This window comes from Folsomia candida, unplaced genomic scaffold (assembly GCF_002217175.1).
Source record: "Folsomia candida strain VU population unplaced genomic scaffold, ASM221717v1 Fcan01_Sc011, whole genome shotgun sequence".
Classification (NCBI taxonomy): Eukaryota; Metazoa; Arthropoda; class Collembola; order Entomobryomorpha; family Isotomidae; genus Folsomia; species Folsomia candida.
Genome location: NW_019091203.1, coordinates 1,050,926 through 1,067,186, shown reverse-complemented (window position 1 = coordinate 1,067,186; position 16,261 = coordinate 1,050,926). Strand labels below are relative to the sequence as shown.

Sequence of the window (16,261 nt, the reverse complement as noted above, 5' to 3'; positions counted from 1 at the left end):
TTATTTCCTAAAATTCTTTCTTATTTTATGAAATTATTGCTTAACGTAGGATTAGGTGACTCATCGTCACAGGTCTAAAAATCTTAACATTTTTACGCATTTCTCCGTTCTGGGAATTTATTTTCAAATTCTATCAGATCCATTTGTAGACTAGACCAGTACCAATTTATTAAAAATATGCACTCTAGATTTTGACAAGTTTTGAAGGAGGAGACCCAATTTTTCTGAAGGTGTTCACTCTTTTTGGGTCTCCTCCTTCAAAACTTGTCAAAATCTAGAGTACATATTTTTAATAAATTGGTACTGATCTAGTCTACAAATGGATCTGATAGAATTTGAAAATAAATTCCCAGAACGGAGAAATGCGTAAATATGCTCAGATTTTTAGACCTGTGACGATGAGTCACCTAATCCTACGTTAAGTTAGAACAGTCTGCTTGATACTGAAAGCATTTATTATAAAAATTAACCATTTTATAAATGATTGAACTCTTAATTGAACTTAGCAAAATTAATGTCGTACATGGATCAACTGTTTTTTGTAGGAGAGATACATAAGTAGTTCACAAATTATACAACGCTAAGATCCACGTTCTAGGTAAATGTCGAAATTGGGTGGGCAGAAGAAATCTGGATTTTTGCGCGTTACACAACAAGAACACACAGGCTCAGTATTCCTTGAGAGCTTGCACTCTTAAAAATAATTTCACCATTGTGCACAGTAAATGCATTCTCAATTGAAAATTGGTGACATTCATTTTGATCTCAAAGGTCACGAAAGGTCACATATAGGTCACTGACAAAGCATCAACTGTTAAACTTGGTACATATGTCAATTTGTAATGAAATTTAACCCCGCATTCAATGCTAACATTCATCTGACATGCAAATGTTAATTTAAACAGATTTTCGACATTCGACGGATTCTTATAAAGTTTTGGGTTTCACCCCTTTGTTACATGCGTTTACCGGCTTATTTAGATTAGTGATGGTATGGATTTACATAGTGGGACAGTTCTATATATTGACGGTAACAGTTACATCATAAAATTATTGACACTGTACGGTCTTGCCAATTCCAGGATGGGTACACTCTTAATAATCCGTTAAAGTCACACAGGTAATGATTTCTCAGTAATACATTTTTTTAATAATATTTTACCACGTAGAAAAAATTCATTACCATAATGGTAAAATTTTATTACCAAGCCATTACAACTAATAATTACTACTTTGGCAGAGTCATATACTTGTGCTTTTCGGTAATGTTTATTACCAAATTATTTACAGTGTGAGTTTACCAAAACATTTACGCGGATAAGGTATTACAGGTGTCCGCTAGTCAAGTTTTACTGAACATATTTATAATAATGATAATAACGAGTTTATCGCTTTTTCAGGCTCAGTGGCCCTTAAAGCACTAAAAATTGCATTACAAATATATAATAAGTACGTAATTGGTATTTACAATTGATAATAATAATTAATTCGAATAAATTCGAATTTTTTGTTAAGAGACATTAATAAAACAATTAACATTAAAACCAACATTCATATCTTAAAGCCAAATAAATGGATCAATTTCGAAGTCATTTACACTCAATCCTCTCCACAGTTTTGGAGCTCTTTCAATACAGTCCGTATCATCTTTAACATCTCGCTGAAGAATATACTTTTCCAAATGTTTCTGAATGTCAGAACCTTCAGTTGCGATTTGCAACGGAGTGACGCCATCGTTATCTTCGTTCATTTTGAACCCAAGTTTGGTAAGCATTTCAACATGGTTCACACTTTGGGCCCGTTTTACCACCATATGCAACGCAGTAGCGTTATCACCCATCTTCATGTTTTGAAGCTTTTTCAATTTATCTGGTTCGTCCATGTGGAAATATAAGAAAGATCTCATCATGTCCCATCGTCTAAAATGGATCAGCCGTAAAAATATTGCCTCCAGGTTCCACCCTTTTGCCACCGGCTTGTAAACGTTAGCTCCTTTACCCAGAAGAAAATCAAAAATGTCGACAGCATTTCGATCAATGGCTTGAGATAAGGCTGTAATATTCTCTTCCTGGTAAACATAATTAATGTCAAATCCCTTTCCTAATTTGGCCATCATTTTATAAACCTTCTTTACAACTTCAAGCGTAGAAAAGGAACTTGCAGCTATTAAAAAGTTTGGGTGATCATTAACGGCGTCATAAGACACATCAACCCCTTCCTTTTGCAGGAATAGATTGATAATTTCCCCGTTTCTCGAAATGACAGAGTGGTTGAATGGTGTTAGGTTAGTGTGATCTTTGCTGTTTATTTCAATTCCCGGGCAGTTTAGTAGATACTCGACAATTCTGGGGTGACAATTCATTACCGCGAAATGAAGGGAAGTTCTGTTAAAATATGTTTTCGAATTAAGCAAATCCGGTTCTTTGTCCAGGATGAATTTGACAAATCCGGTCTGACTGTGATAAGAGCAAGCATGGTGTAGCACAGTGTATTTGCTCCCGATGGATAGATAGTGCTTTCTGCTAAACTGATACACTCTTTCACTCCAGGTTTCGTAATATCGTTGAAAATCCACTAAACGCCCCTCACTAACCAAATGTAAAAAAATGTGTTCCGGTATATACGCATTTGCTCCTTCCTTATAATGCTCCCTGTAAGTTCCCCATTTTATGAGTCTACTTTGTCCAATTAAATCATAATAATGGGGAAAAACCCAACAGCAGTATAAACAAGGAGAACAAATTTCAATCTCCTTCGTCTTGGTCGAACTAACTGATGAATTCATCACAGTAAAAATTATGTGATTTCCCGATTCATCCAAAATGTCAGGATGAGTTGCCAAATACTCGAGTAAATTGCTTTCGGCACAACCGGCAAAATTGTTGAGCACGTCTTTTTCATTTAATTCAAATACAAAATTCCAAAGGTGTGAAAAATTCTTTATCTTTTTCTTCCTATCTGCCTCAATCAAATCAGCTTTGGTGCTCCGAAACGTCTGGAATTTTGTATTCGCTTGGGTGTCTAAGTTTTCCGACCCACAGTAGATGCATTTATGGTCTTGGATGCATTTGTCTGATGTTGGGATGTTGCAGTCGCAGGCAGATGGTATCTTATTAATGAAAAGTTTAAATATTTCCGGATGTGATTCTTCAATGCTTTTTAGCTCTCCCCATACCACCAGTTTCTTTTCGTGAAGAACATATAAGCTCTTAAAATGATGTATATCATTGTCTTCCCAGTTCTGCAGGGTTTTTCCGAGAAAATTAATTACTTCTTCAATTTTGAGGAACTCATCTTGCAATCTTGGATTGACCATACTTTCTATAGCCATCCCTTGATATTTTATACCCCTCAAGATCCGATCGATGGAAATAAACACAATTAAATTTTTAAGACGGGAAAAGTCGAATTTGATATTCTTAAACACTTCCATTCCAGAAAATTTATCGTAAATGTGGTATTTTCTAAACATTGCTGCATATTGTGGTAGCAAGGTTAGTGTTTAGAATTGATACTTGTTTGAAAAGCTTTTGTCCTGAGCCAGAACGGGCGATGAAAATTTTATGATGGGCCTCTTTCTCACCACTTGATTCATGGGAGATTAGATAAAAAATCGTACATCCTTCCTTCACTTTACCTGGCTGGAAATAGGTAATTGCTTCACTGACTATCTTGCTCAAATCACCATCCGGGATGACGCCCTCATAAAGGTGGTGATGACTTTTTGAAAAGGAAGTTGGAGAAAACTTGGGAGGTTGTTTGGCAAACTGTTCTGGACACAGGTAACCATTCATTTTTGCGCAAAGCAGGCCACAGTACATTACACAAGATCCCGATAACCTGTAACAAGTTGTGTTGGACATTATAAAAAGTTATTTTGCTGATTAGTTCCCTAACTGAAATTACCTTTCTGGATTCGTATGCAGCTATGGCACTTAGTTATTTGTCTTACAAGTCCAAAAGGGAATGTGTGGAGCCAGTTTTATCTGTGGATTATAATAAATAAAATATAAATCATGGATTTTTTACAATGCGTCACATCTTAAAATACTGCTACAAAGCTTGTAACGAAAAGATTTTTACAACAAAGGGCAGCGTATAGTTTACTTGCACATATTTCGTACAAAAGAATGTTAAGCTTCGGAATATCATGTAAATTTGATTAAGCGATGAGTTAGCAATTTAGTTTCAAGTAATTGAAAACCTTACATCTTGACCTGGTTTCCAAACAACCTGGTAGTCCACGGCTTCCCAAATTACAAAAGGAATGACTGAATCGAACTGTTCCCTATTAATGAAATGAGAAAATGAGATCAATGTTATGTTAGTATTACCCAAATTGAGCTAACATAATTGCCAACCAATAATATTTCTCTCACAATGTCCTCAAAGTACGCGTCGAAAGTTTACTCTCATCCATGCATGTCTAACAATTCGATGTTGTGAGGTGGTTATCGCCGATATCGACCAGACTAATATTAAATTGTTCACGCTCAAAGATAAGTGGACTCGTGTTTTTAGTTTAACTGAATGGGCATGTTTTTGCCCTTGGCGGAATTTAAAAAGCATTCAGCCAACATTTGGATTTTTAAAAATTCAGAAATGGCATTAAAACATCGAATTTTTAAAATGTATGAAAATGAATTTTGATAGTAATTTCAGGGATGTAATTCTAAACAAAAATTTGGCTTAACTTTTGAAATCGGATTAAAGTTCGAAAAGTTACAGCGTTTTTAAAAATCCGAATTTATGCTGAATTTCCTTTAAAAATTCTGCCGCGGGTGTAAACATACCCATTCAGGAAAATGCAAAAATAACGGTCCCCTTATCTTTGACAGGGTTTCGTTTTTCCCGTCAAAAACGATTTTTTACCACGGCAGGTGGGAAAAAGTGGTAAAAACCGGGAAAAATGGTTTTTACCGTCCAAAATAGGAAATATGACTGCCCATGTATTTAGTTATGGGGAAAGCTAACTTCTTTAATAATCAATATTTTCGGAATTGGACTTCATATTCGTGATCTCCACGAATTTCTGAAAATTTTGATATGTAATACGGGCACTTTTGATCAGTTTTAATTATTTTTCCAATTTTCCCATATGCATACATGTTAATTTTAGAGATTGTTCGAATTGAACCGTATTACCAACTAATTTCCTCAGAATTTGGTGGAGAATACGAATATGAAGTCAAATTTTGAAAATCTTAAGTTTTAAAGAAGTTGTTTCGGATGGCCCAAAACCAGAGTTTTTCCCATTTCTTCCATTTTTCCCATTTCCCACCCATTTTGGGTGGGTGGTAAAAATGCCTTTTTCCCACTTTTTCCCGCTGCCCTGGTCAATTTGGTTTTTACCAATCGAAACCCTGATCTTTGAGCGTGAACAATTTAACATTTGTCCGGTGGATATCATACCACTAACAACTTTAACATTATTTGAGCATTATTTAAATAAATTCAGCCCAGGAAGAAATAAATTTCTAAGTGATTGCAAAATTTGGACGCGTTGAAAATGGACATATTTTGATTTACAAGAGTTATACATATTTCCGCATTCCTTAATTGCAAGTTATTTTTGTTGTATTATATTTATATTTAAAATCACTTCAAAATCTATTTTAATAAATAAATTCCCTTTATTACCTTTCACGTGATGGTTCCAAATAGAGTAAAGCAGTCAACAAAAGTCAACACTCTTAATGTTGGGGTTGTCCGCCCATTACTGTTTCTTTGTGAAGATTTCCAAGCTGTAAATATATTTCCACTATGCGAAGGCAGCCAAGTTTTCTCTTTGTAAAACACTCGTGACTTTCATCCTAGCATATGCATGCGTAGCGAGAAGATCGTGTTGCGAGACTGAATACGTATGTGGACAAACGTTCATGGTAAGGTAAAAGGACGTTCAATCATTATCATAAGGTTTATGTACTGATTATGATTAATCCTTCACCAGTATCCATCAGCAGAAAAGCCAGGGTTGATTTATTACAGGTATATACATAATACAAAATTTGGCAGAAAATGCGAACATGCTTAATACATATATGGAGACAGATATTGCCAACACAAAGATACATAATCAGAGTCCGGGTAAATATGTTCTTAAAACCCCCGAAATATTTATGTAAAATGTTCAATAAAATCGCCAAAATATGTATATAAAACATATTTTTAATTCGCTTTAAATTGCCCCAAATTAAGCTTATTTGACTGCAGAAATGCCAAAAAATGCTTTTACATTTAAAAGTGACAAACTAAAAACATTTCAACATGCTCTGGTATTATTTCTACGATGATCGGAATTTTTTATGAATTGAGAATTTCTGAGGTTTCTCTAAAAAGAATATATTTTTTTCGAAAAAATCGCTGAAATATGTAAAAACATATTTATGTGTATTAAAAATAATATATATTTTTGAAAAAATCGCCGAAATATGTGAAAACATATTTATGTGCATCAAAAAATGCACATTTTCGGCAAAATCGTCGAAATATGTTAAAACATGTACCAAAATATGTACCAAATATGTACCAAAACCTGGAAATATGTAAAATATGTGAAAACATTTTTTTGACCGTGTGACCTATGCCTGATCAGGAACAATATCTCAAAGTTTCAACCCGATCGGGTTATTATTGAAAAAGTTTAAAATACATACATAGCCGGACTCTGTACATAATCGAGCCATGATGTCACCCCATACGTGAACAAATAACTAGGTCACCGCATTCCTCTCCAGCCTAACCAACGTCATGCAACAAGAATGAGACCGATTATTTTTCACACGACAACTGCAACATTACGTTATGACTGCGCTACTGCATTTTTACGGCATTTATAATTCCACCCCACCCCCACCCAAATCCAACAAAGTTTTATTAGTTACAGAAACTCCTGATCGACGAATTTAATTGGTCTTAAACTTTTCATTGTAAGTTTTATGATATTTGTTTCTAAATTAATATGGGTATATTTTAAGTTAAAACTCAAACGGTCATCATATACCTACACAAGTATGCAGATTTTTGCCAAATTTTAGGTTAAAAAATTTGAAATATAATTTTAAAACGTTTAATCAGCTTCTGTAGCCAAAATATGCATATTTTGTATCCAATTTTGGAATGTTAAAAAATTATCTTAAATGCTAAAATGCAAAAAGGCACATAGACACACAAAACTTTTTTAGTCACTTGCCAAGGGGCCCCCAAAATATAGTTGCGCCACTGGGTAAGGTAATCAAATTTCTTAATTTAATAGATGGTTTAATAGATGGATTGGATAAACTATACGAATGATTTCAGTTTGATTGACATTAACTTTAATTAATTTCATGAAATTGCTGCATCCTCACGCTCTGCGAATAACATGCTTTCCACGATATTCTTGACAATTGAAGCTTATGACGCAGATGATTAACATAAAATCTGCCAGTGTTCTGTACTCATCGTTTTGTATTCAAATTATTCTTCAAATATTTAACAGTTATAAATAAATTTGTGTAAGATTTATTTCAATTTGTGTGAAATCTAGGCTAAAACAATAATTACTTTAATGTTACTCATTATTGAGAAAAATATTTATACGCAATGTCGCATTTTAATTGTGACTTGTTGGATAAATTTTACCAAGGACTTCAATTTCAGTTGTTATTTTACTTAAATTTTGCACAAATTTATTTAAATTGAGTAATACGGTGTGAGAAACAGAATAAAGATCATTGTTTCGCTCCAGTTTTTATAACTGTCCAAAAAGTCGTCTAAAAGCGAGTTTAACCACTTTTGGACATTTTGGAGTTTTGGCGTGGTTTGCACAATTTCAGAATTTCCCGTAAGAACTCATGCTCAAAGATTTTTCTTCAAACATTAGAAGAAAAATGTTAAATGTAGAAACATTACCCACTAGATACCAGGTTTTCCACGCTAAACTATCTTGGACGTTTTCTACTGTTTGGCGAATATTGAATTTTGTCCAATTGAAACCCTATTCTGAAAGTCAAAAACGAAACACTACCAATAACTATAAAAAATTTATGCGATCCATAGTGGAAAATTATTTTCTAAAATTAATCAGAATAATTATTTATTTATCCAGTCCCATTCATTGTTACTCTTTCATTTTACCAAGTTTACTAAATAAATCTGCTTAATTAATGTCCATCATTTTAATCCATGAAGACAGCACAATTGTCCTTAATTTTTTTACTGCTTAATTAAATACTTGAATACAATGTAAATCCTTAGCTATTTAATGACTTTCGCCTTCACATTATCAAATATGTTACTATTCTCCGTGAAAATCTTAGAATAAGCTGCTGTAAAATTTTCGTTAAATCTCAAAGAAAAATAAAATTGTTTCAATTTCGAAAATATTTATCTACAGGCAGCGAAATGGTTTACCAGTCTTGCCGGTTATTAATATTGGCAACCCTACTTTCCCAATTTCTGTTAGGTATATTTTTTTTAAATGGTCAATTTTTATTCAAATTTGAGCAACATTTTACCTAAATTTGTAGAAAGTTTAGAAACCACTTTATCTCAAAATACCTCAACCCACTTGAGTCATAAAAATTACTAAGTTGCGTTGAGTAGATTTTCTAACAATGAGCAGGTGTGAGGTGGTTATCCCCGATATCGATTGGACTAATTTTAAATTGTTCAAACTCAAAAATAAGTAGACACGTATTTTTCTTGAATAGGCAGGTTTACGGCCGGGGCGGAATTTTGAAAAAAAAATCAGCCAGAATAAGGGTTTTTAAAAATGCTGTAACTTTTCGAATTTTAACCTGAATTCAAAAGTTAAACACAATTTTTGCTCAGAATTACTTGCATGAAATTATAAAAATTCATTTTGAATAAAACTTTGAATTAAAAAAATATCGTTTTTAGCATTTTTAAAATTCAGAAATGGCATTAAAACCTCAAATTTTAAAAATTTTTGAAAATGAATTGTTATAAATAATTTCATGGATATATGTAATTCTGAGATAAAATAGGGGTTAACTTATGAAATCGGGTTAAAATTCGAAAAGTTACAGGGTTTTTAAAATCTGGATTTTGGCTGAAATTTTTTTGAAAATTCCTCCACGGGCGTAAACATGCCCATTCAGGAAAAATACGTGTCGACTTATTTTTGAGTGTGAACAATTTAAAATTAATCCAGTCGATATCGACGATAACTTCCTCACACCTTCTGATTGTCAGTTAATAGTTGCACAAAATAAGCAGGTTGTCTTTATACAAAAATAATCCAAATGGTTGGGTCGTGTCCAGTATTCTAATTTTTTGCTCAAGTTTTCCAGAAAATTTTATTCCATATCCCTAGAATGAAAATAAATTTAATCACGTTCCATTCATTTTTCAGAAACACACGGCTATGAGGCAACTAAGCCTTGTGGCTTTTCTAGTTTTGAGTGTATATCAGGATACATTGCGACCTTTAACAATGCCAAAGAATGTCGGTGCGTCCTAGAGTTATCCCCCGAAGAAAAGAAAGAGCAGGAGGAAAATCAGTGCCAACATTTCATAAACAGCTGCGAACATCCGGTCAATGGGGTCAGAGCAATAACAAACGAGCTTCCTTGCAGTGAGGCAGTTGACAGATGCCCCGCTGAAACCAGAGAAAAGCTTTGCAGCGGGGATTCCGAATATTCGAGGTTTGCAAAGTTTTGTACAAATGGGAATATCCTATCAGATCCAGCTTTTTTGGAATGTTTCCAGAACGCGACGAGTTCCAAGTACGTACACGTTGTAAAGGTCAAGACCCGTTCATATATTACGTCATCAAAGAATCCCGATTTTTCGATTCCAGCCCCCCCCCTTTTAACATACACTCTAAGAAACCTGGTGATAACTATCACCGCGCGGTGGTCATATGTGACTCTACCGGAACGGTGACAACTGCACCACCGCACGGTGATTGATCACCACTAAGCTGGTGATGGGCATCCACCCTCCGGTGGTCTTCTGCCACCTGCCGGTAGAGTCACATATGACCACCGCGCTGGTGATAAAATTTCTTAGAGTGCAGGCAAGATATGCACGATATCATTTGAATTCGAACCGCCCCCTCCCCCGTCTTGTGTACGTAATATATGGGCCCTTACTCTAAATAAGTACCCAACTCATGTTTGTTTTCTTACAGGGCCACAATTATGGACTGCATCTTCAGTGTTTATCAAAATCTTACAAGTTCTTTGAACAACAACCTTTTTGCAGGAAAGTAGTAGTCTCTACGATGGTTATATTTATGCAAATATATTGTACTACCTAATTTTAAAATTTGATTGGGAAATTAAAACTAATTTTAATTTAATACGCGGTATTAAGAATTTATTACAGGATTTTTTAGAATGTGTGGTAGAAATCGAATGAGCATAAAAAATCGGAATTCCAGACGGTCCAGGCTTCTTCGTTAAGTCTGGAGTTAGTCAGACTAACTTAGTCTGTAATGTAAATAATATTTACATTACAGTTAAGTTAATAAATTGATTTTCATATCTATGTCATATTTACTAAATATGACATAGATATGAAAATCAATTTATTAAAGTATAAATAAAATGAAGGCTTCATTCTTTAGCAAACACACACTCACTCCAAATAAAAGTTGCGGAAAATTTACCCAAGATTAAGTACAAAGGAGGATGGCACAATAATTGGGTGAAATTTACAGAACGGTTGTGCAAAATTCATCCAACTGTTGTGTAAATTTTACCCAATTGTTGTGCCATCCTCCTTTGTACTTAACCTTGGGTAAATTTTAGTTATTTTTATTCAGAGTGCATATGTAAATGTTTAGACTTAAATATAACCAATTGCATACTTCCTTCATATGGTCACAACTACGTATACATAGTTGTATACATGAATGTATACATTAAATGCATTGCTACATATTTCCACCCTTTGGCCCTTATTTTAGGGTACACTGTATGTATGTACAACATCCCAATAATGTACATACATATATATGTTTGAATACTATAAACAAGGAACATTTTTCACTCTGTGAAAAACAGGGTATGAAATAGTCCAGAAAAATACAAGTATTTCACGAAATATGTATTAATCACACAATGGAAAGCCTACCTTGACAACTCAACCTTTTTCGATCGCCCTTGGCCCAACTTAACACAAAGGAACTCGATCAACTGCCCACTTTCTATTTTGAACTCTCACATTCATCATTCCTCCTTTTCGTCCTAGAAACAAATTTCGGAAATTTTATCGTTACATATTTATTCTACCAGAGCATCAATAAATAGAAAATGGCAAATCATAACGTCAACAGGGATTCGAAGAAATTTTTATATGGGTTCGTCATCACCGGAATGTTCTTTGTCTACACGTTCTTCGCACTTTTTGTCGTATATTTTATGACGGGGCCAGGCGAAGTGACACTGACCCCGGGCGAGAGAGTAATTTACAACTGTGTCCGTTTCTGCGCTTATCTTTTGACATTGATCTTTCTCATTTTTGTGAGCCTGACGACTGGCGTATATCAACTCTACCTCAAAATTGAATTGAAGAAGGGTAATACAGCTTACAATGGAGGTCTTCCAACGCATGCTCACAGATTTGGAGCAAACTAGCGTCAATCGAGCACAAATATGATTAGTATGAAATTTGTAAATGGAACTATCTGCCAATACGCAGGTTTGGCGGAGATATTTGCATCCAAAGGGGGAAAAATGCGCAGTAAATTTGGAAAATGAAAAATTTGCAGCATTTGCGGTGCGTTTTCTCCTCTTTTTATGCAAATATCTCCGCTAAACTTGAGCATTGGCAGATAGTGCCATTAGCAAATTTCATACTAATTATTTTTGTGATCAATTGACGCTAGTTTGGTTCAAGTCTGTGAGCATACGTTGGGAGACCTCCATTGTTAGTAATAATTAATGTATTTTTCAATGGTTTTCATATTCTTAAAATAATTTTGTTTGAAATCTATTAAACGCAAAGGTTTAAATTTGTATTTACATGTTCGGAATAATTTTTATGTTAATACTATAAAACGATAGAAAACTAGTTTACTCATGTTTATTTATTCATTTCCTTATATTCTTTTCTCAGACGCGGGCAACAATTTACGAAATCAGGATGAAAATGACTCAAAACCGAAATCTGTGAAGAGCTCCAAATCAATAAAGAATTATGCATGCAAATATTGCGGAAAGGTGTTTCAGAATTGTGCTAATTTCACCATTCATGAGAGGACGCACACTGGAGAGAGGCCGTTCTCTTGCGATATTTGTGGGGAGGCGTTTATCAAGTTCAGTCTTCTTAAGGATCATGGGTATACATAAATTTGTATTCGCTATTTCCGTTGACACAACAATAAATAAGCTTAATTATTTTCTTAGATCCATTCACGCCTAAGTGAAATCATTCAAGGGTACAGAGTGACTTTTGGAGGCCTTGCTACTCAGAGCCAAAATATTACAAGTTCATTCGCAAGTAAATTTTAGTACCAGAAATTAGACTTTCTTACAGTTTTCATGTTCTAAATTTCCCCTCAAAAATTACCAGCCTAGGTAAATTTCGTTTTTTCACTTTCAACTCAATTTCTCATTTAACGGTTGACGGTTATAAAATATTTTTTAAAATATTAGTTTAAGTGTTAAAAATGGTTTGTTTATCATTACAAACTTGGTACGTATTTATTTCCGGTCGTGAAAATCTCTAAAGTAATTTGAATTACAAAACTTGGGCCAGAAATCAATTCACAATATTCCAAAATAATACTTAAAATTATTTCGTATTGATGATTACACTTTTTAAAAATTCGTTTTCATCATACACAAATTAGTACTACTTCCGTTATTTGGTTTATTAAAAATCACTAATCACTTAATTGCAAACCTCACAAACGGGGAAATATGCATGCAAACTAGTAATAAAGAATTTGTACTAAAGAAATTAAGATATTTCATACATACGTTTATAAAGTTATTCATATACATAATTTTTTTCATGTTGAATTTTTGGTTTTGAATGGATTTTAAGCCTCATACCGTTTTCGGGTTAGGATTGTGGTGGAAACGACACAAAATCGGCTTTGTTTATATTACCCGATAAGGATAAGCTACAATTTACATAATGATTTCCATGTTTTACAAGAAATAGAAATAGCTTCGCATTGTTAAACATAAATTTGAAATTTTCAATGCTTAGTATTTATTGGTTTATTGAAATATTAAACTCACCACCACCATACATAATACATACTCTTGGATTTCGGTACGAGTTCGGATCGTGTCTAGCTCCTTACTACGTGCCGGAAAGGAAATAAATTAATTGCGCTTCAAACACAAAGCGAATACGTATGGATCTGCAGAACCCATATTTTTTTAGAATGCATGTGCAGACATTCGACTTGCAAATCATTCCCTTGTAAAACGAATGATTATATAATAAACCGGGATAAGCTATAAATAAGATTAGGCAAAACTGTGTGATTAACGCTCAAATATTTATTGCTGTAGGCAGATAAGCTTTATAATTTTTAGTAATAACCTGCTAACGTATACATAAAGGGTTTAGGATTTATTACTTACTCGGGAAAACAAACCATTACGTAAATAAGTCTGTATATATATAAGTTTTCCAGATTATATCCAACGCCATTAAAGGAATGCATTGAAGCCATCGGTGCACTGATAAACACCGCACAAATTATATGACTGGAAACTTATTTCAATTGTGCCATACTTAATTTTTCCCTTAGATGAAGCACAAGATTGTACTTTTCTAATTTTATCAAAATATTACGCTATGATTGACATTATTAAAATTGTTCCCATGGTGGCAAAAGTTATCTGTCTGGTAAGAAATTTGTCAGTGTAAAATAAACACTATTACAGTTTCGAATACTTTTCACGTATTATATGTAGACAATCCTCTTTATTGCGATGGTTATTGGTTGTGAAGCACATTTCAATACCGCAGATTACTGTGGACGCAATTCTGGAAATTGTCCAGGTCCTGCGAACGGGATGGAGAAAACGTTCGTAACCTTAACCAATAATAGTTTGGATTTCGTCTCTACTTTCCTGCATTCTGGGGCGACATTTATCGGAGTGGAAGTATTTAACTAGAGTGGTGAGCTACTAGAATTAATTTGAAACGAAGTATTTATTTCATTCCGTAATTCATATCTCTGGTTCTTAAATAATTATGCATATTTGCAATCAATGTTTATCAGTGTATATCAATGCTTAATGGTAAAAGGACTAAGTGCAGCCGTCCTTTAATTTTAAAAAGGCCTAAGTGCAGGTAATAGTTGATTTTAAAAAACAGTCTAAGTGAACAATAAAAATAAGGAAAAGGCCTAACTGCAATATATAAATTTTAAATAGTTAATTATTTATATGGTCAGCACGAATATTTTACTAAGATTAGGCTAGACCTAGCCAACATAGACTGCACTTAGGGCTTTTTAAAATTAAGGATTGACTGCACTTAGGTCATTTTAGAATTAGTACAACGACATCCATTAAATAGGACACCGGCTGTCACGTCACTGCTGGAATACTTCTCATCATATCTGGAGTACTGATGATTGTTTCGGCTAACCTGATCCATTCTGAGACACATCAAGTGACCAGGGAAGACTTCAAATATTCAAACAAATTGGCGGCAGGGGTATGACAACTGCAAGTTACATTTTTTAGATACAACTGCAGACGGATAATTTGTAATATCGCATGTTTTTATGACTATAATTAATAGGTGCTGGCAATAATTGCGGGAATCCTGTACATTGTTACGGCCGTGTTGATTGTCCATTATAGGATGCGTGAAATTCGGCAAAATAATTATCGCCGGCGTGCCGAAATCTTGGGAGAATTAGGGAACCCACCTAGCATGGTGGTTGGGGAGTTAAGACCCGTAAATGATGAAGTAAGTAAATGATTCTAGCAATATTTACCCAGTACCCGCAGAAGAACTGTTATAAGATTTCCCGGGTAAATTAAGCAGGCCACACATTTTTTTAGAAAGTCGTACTATTTTTTATTGAAATATCCATGCAATTGTTTGTTATGTCAATAAGTGTAATAACAAATTCAAGAAATTTGTTTTATTTTCTCATAAATCTTGAAAACCTAACATGAATTTTATCAACAATTTAATGTAAAAACAGAGCAAGAAATATCTATGAATACCTTAATGCATATTTGAATTAACTAAATTTAACAGGAATCCTTTTCTCACTAGACTCTCCATCTATACATATTTGTGTACCGTGTAACGCTACTCTCAAATATTGGATCTCCTCAACAATGTCATTCTCGTCTAACAACTTCCACTCGGAATGCTGATGTTTCGAGCAAACTAGTTCCTCACCGTTAATATTGAGAGGCGAAATTTCAAATATATTTCGAAACTCTGCTCTAATTGAGTTGTGAGTGATTCCATGTAACAAGACGGTAGCTAAGGCGTCATTTAAGGTGCAATACTGAATCTCCGTATTATCAGAAATTTCGAAATAATAGTCCTTCAAAAATGATTCTCTCCTTCTCCTAAGATGCTCAGGACACAACAAGAAAATTGTTAACTTATTTTTATGATCCAAACTAGTGTTGAATTCGAGACTTCTAAGTGGAGTAGGAGAACTACTCTCTCCGCTTCCATAGCCCATTGAGATCTGAGCGCAAATGAACTTTCCTTCATGTTCCACAAATTCTACAGAATTCGACATATTGGTATTGTACAACATACATGTATATTCAGAACTTATCAATACTCTAGTTTTACTGGGTATTTGGAATTTAAATTTTGGACAAAGAAATCCAATAGTTTGGTCGTATAGATTGGCTCGAATGTTTGAAATTCTAACAGCGTTTTTTAAAACCTTGTGGAAATGAGAGCAACGAAAATTTTGGAAAATTATACTGTACTGAATTTCAGCGTCTGTGCCCATTTTATGTTTACAAATCGTGTCTAAGGTGGCAAATATGAGGGCAAGCAATGTTTCTGGGTTGACATCGAGGAGATCATTAGCGACACCGCCAGGTCCAAGAAAATATTGGGCAAGCGGCTCAACGTCATGATTCCCTTCACTTATGCTCCCTTGGCCGCCTATATTTATCAAACTTTCTCCATTCGGAAAGCAAATGGTGTTTCGATTTGGTCCATAGATTGGGATTATGGAATCATTTTCATCCAGGATATATACAGTAACGTCACCCCAATTAAAGGCAATGGCGGCATGTGGAATCCTATTTTGAACGTTTGAAGCAATACTTTCCACAGATTTGAAGAG

At 34.2% G+C, this 16,261-nt stretch overlaps 3 protein-coding genes across 3 annotated transcripts; 2 read left to right on the top strand and 1 right to left on the bottom strand.

Annotated features, from left to right (window-relative positions):
• Positions 1 to 1,151: 1,151 nt before the first annotated feature.
• LOC118437075 lies at positions 1,152 to 5,837 on the bottom strand. The gene is made up of 4 exons (XM_035855856.1): positions 5,641 to 5,837; positions 4,210 to 4,288; positions 3,907 to 3,986; positions 1,152 to 3,840 (listed from the first exon to the last, which is right to left on the bottom strand). Exon 4 carries the CDS (start codon positions 3,470 to 3,472, stop codon positions 1,559 to 1,561), a length of 1,914 nt encoding a protein of 637 aa, XP_035711749.1. The 5' UTR covers positions 3,473 to 3,840; positions 3,907 to 3,986; positions 4,210 to 4,288; positions 5,641 to 5,837; the 3' UTR covers positions 1,152 to 1,558.
• Positions 5,838 to 8,301: 2,464 nt separating this feature from the next.
• LOC118437021 lies at positions 8,302 to 10,281 on the top strand. Its single transcript, XM_035855775.1, has 3 exons — positions 8,302 to 8,446; positions 9,359 to 9,731; positions 10,139 to 10,281. The coding sequence occupies exons 1-3, from the start codon at positions 8,386 to 8,388 to the stop codon at positions 10,218 to 10,220; spliced, it is 516 nt and encodes a 171-aa protein (XP_035711668.1). The 5' UTR covers positions 8,302 to 8,385; the 3' UTR covers positions 10,221 to 10,281.
• An 816-nt stretch (positions 10,282 to 11,097) lies between these two features.
• On the top strand, positions 11,098 to 12,911 carry LOC110855072 (protein odd-skipped-related 1). The gene is made up of 3 exons (XM_022103503.2): positions 11,098 to 11,529; positions 12,070 to 12,292; positions 12,360 to 12,911. Exons 1-3 carry the CDS (start codon positions 11,265 to 11,267, stop codon positions 12,373 to 12,375), a joined length of 504 nt encoding a protein of 167 aa, XP_021959195.1. The 5' UTR covers positions 11,098 to 11,264; the 3' UTR covers positions 12,376 to 12,911.
• The last annotated feature ends 3,350 nt before the right edge of the window (positions 12,912 to 16,261 follow it).